This window comes from Dipodomys ordii, unplaced genomic scaffold (genome assembly GCF_000151885.1).
Source record: "Dipodomys ordii isolate 6190 unplaced genomic scaffold, Dord_2.0 Scaffold9, whole genome shotgun sequence".
In the NCBI taxonomy this organism is placed as follows: Eukaryota; Metazoa; Chordata; class Mammalia; order Rodentia; family Heteromyidae; genus Dipodomys; species Dipodomys ordii.
The window spans coordinates 23,734,822-23,746,560 of record NW_012267225.1 but is presented as its reverse complement, the minus strand read 5'-3'; the positions used below and the strand labels follow the sequence as shown (position 1 = coordinate 23,746,560).

The following is an 11,739-nucleotide window of genomic DNA, read 5'->3' as shown; positions in this document are numbered from 1 at the left end:
TTCTAACTGATAAACTGGGAAAGTGTAAGCATTTCCTATCAAACCTATTGGTTTTTGAATCTTTTATATGTGTAGGAATGAGTATTGATTAGGTAATAAGAAAACAAATGAAGCTACTTGTTCCATAATCCTATTGGAAAGAAAAATCTAAGCACACAAGCATATAATAAGATGCCTTATGGTTCAAGTGGCCCATATCAGGTGCCAAAAGCATGACAAAGATGGTGGCATCAGCAATTCTTTAGAAAGTCCACCTATAATAACATATCATTCTAGTAGTCAATTGATAGATGGCTTCTACCCTTTAAGAAAAACTAACTCTAAAATGTAACCCAAGAATGTATAACCGGTAGTGCCATTTTCTGTTGAGTGATATTTTTTTGTCAGTCATGGAGCTTAATGTCGAATGATTTTTTTTAATGAAATTCATAGACACCACAGATGGGTTTAGTTGTCTAGAGGACATTTTCTGTGAAGTAACAAGTACTGTGCTTGCAATCTGGAGACATTGCCCCAACAGTCCAGATCTACCTGCGTAATACAAAGCAGTAAAGGTGAAAACAACTGCAAATTTGAAAACACAACAATTCAGGAAACTACAATTTACATGAACATGGCTGATGTTGCAGCAACAAAATGAAGTGCTGAGTATGGTCAGCAATTATTGGTTAGATTTTCCAACAGAATTTATAAAATAAAAGACAGTAAAATTAAATGTAAAAAAAATTAGGACCAGGTCTAAAATATGCCAAGCACGTCACTGACTTCTAGTATTTGTCTCATGATATCAGAATTAGTAAGAAAAATATTTCTTCATGACACACATTTTCATGGTAAAGTACATGAAGTTGCTAGTTTAGATGGCCCTGTACAACAGTTCATGCCAGTTTACTGAAGAGACACTGGGCACACTGTCAAACTCGATCTCTACAAGGGCGCAGCACTAGAGGGTGTCTTGGTAGTGGTTAACCTCAATGTCCCCTTTATCAAGACTAACACAAAATGGCAATCTAGCCGCTTTAATAAAATTCCACACTAAAGGCTTGTTAGAAATATATTTCTTTTGTGCTCATTTTCCTTTCCTTATAGATTTGTGGCTCTGAAAATCCCTATGATTGGGTCCTACTACACATGAATGGAAATACAATTCATAAGAAACCAGGGATGACTATCTTTTAAAATTGTTAAGAAGTGTCTCTACAGGTCACAAGAGGTTGGAAAAGATTTTCTTGAAGCCTACAAATTCACCTAGAGTACGAAACCATTGGTAAATAATTTTTTATTTCAAAATTACATACCACTTAGAGATTTCATGCTTGGTATTGTCTATGTCTTTATTAAATATTATAGAATAAATGGATAAATAAGTGAGCAAACTCAGCCAGGATGTGGAGACAGTCAACTATTTTATTTTCTGAATTCAGATTAACTTGAGGCTTAGTTACTCAACTTTCCCCAACATCTCCCCCATTATTTAAAATATGATAGGCCTTATAAAGGGATTATTCTTTTGAAGTATATTTCATGATCTAGTCTCTGTTTAAATGGTGAGACTAAGTAGGATTTATCCTCCATCAGCTCATATTCCTGCCATCCATGACACACACACATACCATTTGGATTCCATACTCTACATGGAAGGTCCTTGATTAGGATGGAGGACAGAAAGTATTTGTAATGATGTATGGACATAGAAGCAACTTTACCACTCAGATCTCAGGATACTGGTGGCACTATCATTTCCCCCCTCCCACTTTGTCTTTGTGAAGTTTCAGGACCACAAGCAGAAATCAAATATAAGGCCTAAGAAAGCTTTTAAAAATTGAGCATTGAGACCATATTGTAACAATTATCGTATGGGTAGAAATTTAACCCTAGATAAGTTTGGTTTAAACACAAAAGATTTTATTTATTATGGAAGGAAATACATGGGGATACATTTTAACATCTATGGTTTAATTTTGAAAGCTAATATTACAAACCACAAAACTTCAGGAAATTTTGATTATAAAGATCTTTATTAGGGAGGAGATCAAATTTTCTATTTCTTCTGTTTTGTGCCTTAAGGGCTTATGAATGTGGAGAGAGGATTTTTTTTTAATTGTTCCATCTTCTCACCTCCAACACCACAACACTGATCTTGATGGTAGGGAGAAAGCTATATTTTTGCTACTTATAAAAGTGATGAGGAAGGGGAGAAGAACACGAACACACACACACACACACAAACACAATGATTTAAGAGAAACTATGTGAAGGGTGTACAGGAATAACAAAAGTTCTAAAATGGAGAGACATGGGTGTTAATTTTATCCTTCTTACACTGTGATCCTAGTCCTCCTCTGGTTGCTCTTGGGGGGTGAATGGGGAGTGTTGGCAATCTGTATGTAAAAAGAAGGGTGTAGGGAAGCAAAACACTCTCAGGTCCTTCCTTGACTTCAGAAAGAATGGGAAACCAGGAAGGACTTCTGAGCAGCAACTCTGCATGATCTTAGGCTTTTGTGTATGAAGCTGCTCTCCACGAAAAGGTGAATACTGACCACTTTTTAAACATCCCAGGGGCATTGTGTGTGTGTGAGTGTGTGTGCACATGTGTGCCTGTGCACACTTGTGTAAAGAGGAAAGGGAAAAAAAAAACAACTTCTGGTTAATAAACAAGAGCTCCTAAATTGTCCCAACCACCAGAAGTCACAAAATTACAAATTTCCCAGAAAATAGCACTGGTGATATCTTTATTTACTCCAGGTACCAACCTGAATGATAGGGAGATAAATTCCAGATCTTAAGAATACTATTGGAGGTCTAGCTACAAAAAGTATGAGAACCCCATAAGGGGTTAGTAACAAACCTGTATGTTTTCCCTCTAGCCCGATTGTATGTTGATAGTCATTTTCCTGATTTACCCTCCAAATCATCCCTATGGTCTTTTATAAGTCCCCCGGGACTTATAAAAGCCTTCCTAACCCCCCCCCCCAGTGGGGTGTATGGATGACACAGAAGCATGAGCAAGCTGGGTGTGGAACTGAGGCAGTAGCCGAGCCACTATGAGAGCTCATCAACGGAGGACTGCTGCAGGCCCGGTGGGTGTTCGAATCCCTGGTGGAGCTACCCTCTCCCAGCGTGCCGAGTGGTCGCGCTCCCTGCGGGCTCCTGGCCCCCAAGAGCGAGGCTGCTTGGAAAAGTCACCTCCACTATGGGCAGAGAACACGGTGGCGGCGCAGTAGCAGGGGATGGGACAGCAGAGGGGCCCGAAAAATGGGTGCGCAGAGAAAGGAGTGAGGAGCTGGGCGCAGGAGGCGGTGGGGTGGGAGCAGGGTGGGGTGGGGCGGGGAGGGCGCGGGGCGGGGCTGCGGGCGGGGGACGCCACAGCGCCCCCTGGCTGCGCGCTCCCTGCCGTGTCCCAGGCCCGCCGGCGCGGGGACTCTTCAGCCCCTTTGTGTGAGGCGCGTTGGTCCCGAGGAGCGCGGCTTGGGCACACAAGCAGCTCCCCCGGGGTCCCGGAGCTTTGGCCCCAGGCCGGGCCGCGCATTTCTTCTCCTTCTCTTCCGTCCCTCCATTTTCCCACCCTGGGTTCCCAGCAGCAGCCGTGGGGCTGAGAGCACCCCTCGTCCGGCCGCGCTCGGCACCCCTCTCGGCCTGGGGCGCTCGTTCTCCTCCCCAGTGCAATTCCTCCCTTGATTTCCCCCGCTCTCCCACCCCCTTCCACTCTCCAATCTTCGGCCTCCAAGGTGGAGGAAATAAACTAAAAGCAGAGCAACTCAGAGTCTCCAATAAAACGCCCAGTCCGGAGAGCCGGAGCGCGCGTGCCGGGCGGCGAGGGGCGCGGGAGGCGGGGATGGGGGGCGGGCAGGCGGGGGGGACAATGAGCGCATGAAGTTACCTGCCCGGCAGCGGCGGCCGAGAGGCGGCGGAGCAGGCTGCGCGCTCGGCGCCGACGGGTGCGCGCCCCGGCTTGGGGGAGAGTTGAGCGCTTCCCCCCCCCCTTTTTTCTTTTTTCTTTTTTTTTTCTCCTCTTCTTCTTAAACAAACCACAAACGGATGTGAGGGAAGGAAGGTGTTTCTTTGACTCCCGAGCCCAGACACCTCTCTCTGTTCCGTCTAAGCTTCTGTTTTTGCTGAGCACTTTTTGTTTGTTTGTTTGGTGTGTTTTTTTTTTTTTTGGAAAAAAAGAAAAGAAAAAGGAAAGGAGTTGCTTGATGTGAGAGTGAAATGGACGTAAGATTTTATCCACCTCCAGCTCAGCCCGCCGCCGCACCCGACGCTCCGTGTCTGGGACCTTCACCCTGCCTGGACCCCTACTATTGCAACAAGGTGAACGTTCTGCTTTTGTTTCCGCGGTGTTCTCGCTGCGTGTTCCCGGGAGGGGGGCGGCGGAGGCCGGACCGCTTTGGGGTCGGCGGTGCGGACAGGGCCGGCTCGGCGGAGGCTGGTCTTGGGCGCGCTCGCCTCGCAGCCCGGAACAGCCCTGCGTGCGCTTGGGTAGTAAATATTGTGGAACCGCTCCGGGGGTTTGCCAAACACGGCGATTGTGCGGAAAGTGACACGATTTGCTCGGATTCTTTCCTTCCTGCTGTTTGCGACTCAGAATCCCTGCCTAGGTTTGCCGGGGGTTGGGGGGGGGGGGTTAGGAAAAAAGAAAAAGAAAGAAAGAAAAGAAAAACCACGGAATACTTTGGGGGGTGTGTCTGGGGTCCCGGAACTGAAGGAGAGTAAGAGAATTCAGTTTATTTCCCAGTTCCTTCTTCTTTTCCTCGGTCTCCGGAGCAGCGAGGGGCTTGTGGCATCCTGTCCTGGCCCCGAATTAGTTGTCGGGGGAGTAGCTAAGAGTTGGGGTGCAGAGTCCACCTCCACCCCCAGAGCCGCCCCAGTGAAAATTGTTCCACAACTCCTCTCTCTCTCGCTCTCTCTCTCTCCTCTCCCCCCTCCCCCCTTCGGGCAGCCGAGCCCGGAGTATTGATGTTACATTGGGCCCTCGGGGTCACGATTTGGGGCACAGGTCCCACTTGGGGGTGCGCGCGGACATAGCAAGTTCATTGGTAGCCCGGCAAGCGCGCCGCGTTCAAGTCCGAATCTCTGGTGCCCAGCATGGGGCTGAAGCCGGATCCCCAACTGGGCTGTACCCTGAGCCCGCTGACCCTGGGTACCGGAGCCAGCCGCTAGGGGTTCCTCCCCACTTCACCGCCCCCCCACCCCGCAGGCAAAGAGCACCAAACTGATGACCTGGAGTGGGGGGTAAGGGTGGCCCGCCTGGCTGCTGCGGACCTGGGCCCGGCCAGTGGGTAGGACAGTCAAGGTTACCTAGGGAAGGGTCTACTTTTAAGAATTCCTGAAGTCTCACCCCTCACTCCTGGAAGATTGTGCAGGCGGGGGGGGGGGGAGGGGGGGAGAATAGGCCTCCAAGAAGAGCCAAGGGCCAAGGCTCTCCTGGCCTGGGGCTTGTTGGAAGTGTGTTAGTAGTCCCACTGAAAAGAAGGATGGTGGGGCGAATTGAGTTTTCTGCTCCACGGGGCGGGCCTTCTAGACGCCCTGTTCTCTCTCGGTGTTAAACCCGCCTGATTCTCACAGTCCCCGCAAGCGCTTTGCACGCGGATTCCTCGGTGAATTTCCAGGGGGAAAAGTCCTTGGGATTACCAACATTTGCCTGGTGGCTAGGCATCTGCAAACAGCTTTGAACGTGATATCGAGGTGTTTAGCGGGCAGCATAAACATCCCCAGCCTCTAGGCCCCCTACCCTGCCACAACCGGGAGTTGCGACTCACAACCAGGAGTCAGTGGAGACACACACTGCACACGACACACACCACACACACACATACACGCACACAGTTGTGAGTTAAGTGAACCACAGACAAGAGAGGCTCCTCTACACTGTGCAATGTAAGACTTGCTAAAAAGGGCTGTGCTGGTTTCTCATGGTATTTAAGAGTTAAAGGAAGGAAACTATGTATCCTGTGCAAGGCAGAAAAGCTTTTACTTCCTGGGAGCCCTTTGGTTAGGGGCAAGTTGAAGGGTACTAGGAACTTCGGTAAGCGCGAGGGAGTTTGTGTGATCAAGTTTCATTATTTGCCAGTACTAGTTTTTGTTTTTGGTTTTTTTTTTGAGTCTCAGGCTGTTTTGACTTTTAAAACATAAGTGATGATAGTTTTATTTCTTTTTTCCAGAAATTTTGCGTATAAAAAGAACATATTGCTAGTAAATAAGATAAATACAGTAGCAGTTCTGTCTTGAAGATTAAAGACCTGTTCCACAGTTTCTAGATCCAAACGATCAGATCAAAACCACTTTGGCAATGAAACTGGACAAATCTTATTAAATTTATCAGTGATTTTAGGCTTCAAAAAGAAGGTAATGACTTGGATACACATTTCACTCGTCATTCTTGTGATGGTAGGGTCAGATTTAATTTAAAAGTTAAATGCTTTGGAAAATCAGGAATTACTTCAATATATTAAATCATTTTCCCATTAAGTGCTTTAAATAATTTTAGTAGGTTGTGCTGCGAATTGAATAAATTAATTTGGAAAGTCTTAAGAATTTCTTTACTAGCTCATTTAAGTTCCTTTTAAGTCACTCTGTATATAAGAGGCAAACTGTTCTTTTTAAATGCAAATTAGCCCTCCTTTCTATAGACTAGTTGCAAGTCTTTTATTTAACTTGTCCAGGGAATAATGGATTTTTAAAAATGCAAAGTCATAAGAGTTGTTTTTAATAGTAGGAAAAGATCTTATGGAAATGTTTTCTCCCTGGACGGGGGACCTCTTCTCCTGCCAATCCCTATATAGCAGTCTATCAAATATACTAGTCAATGATCCCCTGCTCATATTAAATGTACTGAGGTTTTGAGGCCCCACAAAGCCTAGGCTCTCCTGCTCCAACATGATTAGCATTGGTATAAGATTTCTATCCAGCACACTCTTTGAGCTCATTTTTGTGATGACTCAAGTGGGCTTGCAGAGATGTGGAAGAAAGGCAGAAGTTTGAAAGAGGTGAAGAAAGAAATTTATATCCACATTTAGTAAAAATACAAAGATGGATGAATCAGATTTCCTATCAGACAAGACTGCAAAATAAACCCTGTTCTCCTACAAGGTGCTATGGACACGTAGTTGATTACAATCATTTTGTCAGGGTGTTTGTTTTTAATAGAGTGATAAGATCATAAATTACTAATTATCTTTCTTGTAAACCTGTCAGTACCCTTACTATTTAAAGTTGGTGTGCTAAATCCCAGGGAAACCAGTACCTTTCTGTGCTGTAGTGGTGTGTAACTGTAAATATAATTTCTCAGTGACTTTTTTTTTCAATATCAGAGGAGATCCTAATCAAAACGAGGCTCTCTTCCTGACTCTTTCTAAACTCTTGGTACTTTCCAGCACTCTGGCACTATAGATTGCCAAAACACTACTTATATTTATCAGTTAATAAACTCTGTGGGAGGCAGTTTGAGAAGCAGTAGAACCAGTGATCTATTGTAAGAGCACATTATATTATGAACATATCACTCTGCAGACTTGCCTTTATTTTCACATAGCCTATGGCCAGAACAATGCAAGTGATGGTGGGTACGGCAAGCATGCGGCCAGAACTGATGGCATGATGTTCTATATAGGTCAGCCTTTGAGAGACCAGTGTAGCTCAGAGACTGGCCAGAAACATGTGGGCTGGCAGGAATAGTGTTCACTTCTTGCAACTGAAAGCCCAGTTGTATTCAGACACTGGAAGATAGGTACCGGAGTGGAGTTTCTTCTAATTGGACTATTTTAAGTTAGGAGTCTATCCCTTAATTGAATTGAATATTACCAAAAGAAATTGGATTAAATGAGTTCATAATTAGTGTTCAGTAATAAAATGTAGTCTTATTTTTTGTTCTCGTTGAAAATGTCAAATCATCAGTTTAAATAAATACCTACAGAATAATAACTGCTTTCAGTTTCTTAGTGCACTGTCATTTCTAAAGATTGTTCTCACTGATTTTTATGCTAAAACAGAACGAAGATGTGACATTTTTTCCATTTTACAACAATGTGATGTGTTCAGTTATTGCTCAGTATCTGCCCACATAAGGAGTGGTAATACAATTATGTTATGACATGGCTAATGACAGGGATGCTGACCTCAGACAGCAGTGGGAGAGGAAATAATGGGCTTTACTGTTCCCAGTGGTTGCTTTTGTGGCATGAGGTCCTGAATCTTCCTCTGGTGGATTTTGAATCAGGGAAGTCCTAAACACAAACCCATGCTAATACTAGTTGTATGCAAAGTGAAGAGGAATGGACATACAGAATAATGGGCTTTTGTAGTGCCATGAGAAAGGACAGTGTACATTCTTTCCTTATGTATACATTCTTTCCATGTAAATGCCAGGGAAAGGACCTATTTGTCATGAACTGTGCTTGAAAATGTCAGGGTAAACATTAGGTATAGGATAGCTTTTGGAAAATCACTATTCATTTGCAAAATCTTGGTTGAACTGAATTTTCTGTTCATAGTGTCTTATGTATTTACTGTAATGAGGCAAGACTCACATCTAAAATATAAGACCTATAAGTACATTAAGATAGAGTTGATAGTCATAATTTTATTAAAAATGTTAGAAAGAGGAGGAGGATGGAAAGAGGAGGGGAGACAAAGAGAGCCAGGAAGAAGGGAAAGGTTATAGACAATTTGGACCATCATGCTTGATTACTTCTCCATCAAACTCTATAACTTCTAGAACTTTGGAAAATTCATAATTGATGCTTCATATGTCATTTGTATAATTAAAACTCCCTTGGGAGTTTTATTAGCTGTCACTTTCCGCAGTTTTGAGGTCTTTAAATATGTTGTAAGTGAATTTATAGTTCTGAAAGAGCATAAACCAAGAAATCATAGTTTGGATCGCTAAATTATATAGCATACAAAAACCTTAAAGTAGCTGTCTAGACTTTGTGGGATATTTTGTTGTCACTAATTCCATTTTTAAATATCTTTAGAAAAGAATTGTAATTATCAATTTTGGGGAGATTTTGTGTTATTTATAACATAGTATACACATTTTAGAATTCTCATACTTCATCTTATATGTTGATATTTTGCTTAGAGAAACTAAGCTAATATTTAAATAGACAATTGAGTAGTATAGTTGGTATTTTTTATTTGTTTGTTCTTGTTTGTTCGTTAGTGGTACTCAGGGCCTCCAATTTGCTAGGCAGGCTCTCTACTGCTTAGCCACACCTCTAGTCCCCCTTACTTTCTCCTCTTTCTCAGGATGTGATTGCAAATGGATTAAGATCAGGAAAACAATAAAATATTTGAAATTGGAAGAAATTCTCAAATTTAATAGCTGCTTCCTGGATACTATGTTTGATTTCTGATGGATTCTTGTTTTGTTGTGTGGAAGCTATTTCTAGGGTCATGTCATACTATTTTGTGTATATCTGTAATGGTCTCACTCAAGAAGAATGGCCTGAAAAATGGTGAGTGTGTTGGGGGAAGGAAGGGCTTCTTTAGCTGTGGAAGATTATTTACACTAATGCTGTCAACCTATTGCTAGGATACCAGACAGTTGAAAAGCCAATGAAGGTAGTTTTGATCCTTCTCTGATTCAAGTCCAGAGTCAGCAGCAAGTCTATTTGGGTCCTTTGGGGCCTCTTACATCCTACCGGTAGCCTTTCCCAACCACTTGCTCTCCTGGGACTATACGGGTGTTATTATTCTCCTCTCTAGTTTTCACTTGAAACTAACTCAGGGATGTGGTATTCCTGGATTCCTTGCTCCCTTTCCTGTTTACCATGACCATAATTACAACCACCTCTACATATCCATCTTTCTTCCTGTACTTTGGTTCTATTTTCAGGTTAATTGGAATCTACCATCCACTTTTTAAAAAATCCTGAATTATGCTCTTGTCCATTTCCTATTCCTAATCTGAATGAATGGCATGATCATACAGTGAAAAACTAATAAAATTTGGATATGTGGTAGAGAGGGAAAAAACAACCAAGGCTGGTCTTTCTAAGCTATCTATCTCCATTTTATTACCCATGAGTGGTGGTTCTTAGTTGGCATGCGGGAAATTAGGCAGGTTACTCTTTCAGAGATCAGAAGGCTCAGCATGCTTTGGGGACCCCATAAGAACATTTACAGATAGCTAAAATGGGAAGAGTTGGCTCTGTAGAACTTAATTAAAACACAATTGTGTGTGTGTGTGTGTGTGTGTGTGTGTGTGTGAGTGAGAGAGAGAGACAGAGAGACAGAGAGACAGAGAGCGCATGCGTATGCATGTATGTGAATGCTTGTGCTGTGGTCCTAGGGCTTGAACTCAGGGCCTGGGTACTGCCCCTTAGCTTTTTCACTCAAGGCTAGTACTCTACTACTTGAGCCATTTCTTCACTTTTGGCTTTTTGTTCTTTTGCGGTTAATTGAAGATAATAGTCTTAAAAACTTTCCTGGTTGCCTTTGAACTGTGATCTTCAGATCTCAGCCTCTTGAGTAGCTAGAATTACACAGGTGAGCCACCAGCTTCTGGTTGAAATACTTTTTGGATTATATCCCTTCCTGTATTTTATCTATCTGAATGTGAATCTTAAGATTTTCACGAACTCATAAGGTAGGATGTTCTACTTTATGCCTCAATAAAAATGAAATGTGATTTTTGTGAATGGATTCAATGTTCTTCACCATCACATTTAAGAACTATATCAGTTATTGTTTGGGATAGAACTCATATTGTATATTTCTATACATAAGAACCTAAAATTTATACTTTTAGGCTGAAAGAAGACTGCGGTACACCATCATTTTTAAGTTCTATGGCTGTGACAATCTTAGCTGTAGCTTTTGTCTGAAGGATCCAAATACTGGAACTTGTTTGTTTAAATGGAATGTTCACATGAGCTATTTGTTTTACCAACTTTAGGGGTGCCATGTTTTTCTTTCATTTGCTCTCACTTTGCAGTTATTGCTATATTTTCTATTGATATTCTTCGAACAAGTATCTATGAAATCAATAGTCACCCGTATCCCTTGGTCGGTAGCGGTTTGTGTTACATGGCCTGTTTACCAGGAATCGAGAATGCCAAAATGCTATGGCTTACATCTGCCTTAATGTATTTCAGAATTTTTTTTGAAATCCGCTATGCCAAGTTTTATCCTGAAAAGCAATTTCTCATTAAAACAGTCAAGTTACAAACTGCTTAGAAATGTGGTTTGTAATGAAAGTGCCAACAGACTGTTAATTATAGCAGTTCTTCCATAATACTTTGAGACATGGAATTCACATTAACCTGAATGAGATTTTCCTAGTTATAACGTGTTTCTCCCTACAGCATTCATTTTGAAAATGGGAACATTATATTGCTCTGTGCTTGGATGCTGATGGGTAGCCGAAAGATGGAGGTGGGGCAGGCTCTGCTAGAAAGAGCCGGTGCTTGCTTATGTGGAGGTAGTGAGTGACCTTTTCCCTGCCTCTTTAGCTTGATCTGTGGCAAGTTTGCCTTGCCTGATGAAAAAGCTTAAACTTCTAAAAGTATTCCTCAGATTTTCATATTGCTTGTGAAAAGTCAACTCTGATATATAGATATATTTACTATAACCAAAGGCATGGAACTAATGACACCATGAATGTTTTTCTCTTTGTCCGTATTTCACTCATGAGTATAACAGTTGTTTATATCGTTTTTCATTCTTCAGGTATGGCTTTTCTTTCCTTTCTTTCTTTCTTTCTTTCTTTCTTTCTTTCTTTCTTTCTTTCTTTCTTTC

General features: G+C 42.5%; 1 protein-coding gene across 1 annotated transcript in view; it reads left to right on the top strand.

Moving 5' to 3' along the window:
- Positions 1-3,953: 3,953 nt before the first annotated feature.
- Positions 3,954-11,739, top strand: part of Tox (thymocyte selection-associated high mobility group box) — a 307,815-nt gene continuing 300,029 nt past the window's right edge. Inside the window, exon 1 of the mRNA XM_013009422.1 lies at positions 3,954-4,311. Within this exon, the coding sequence (XP_012864876.1) occupies positions 4,210-4,311 (102 nt within the window). The 5' untranslated portion in view covers positions 3,954-4,209. The remainder of the gene's footprint in view (positions 4,312-11,739) is intronic.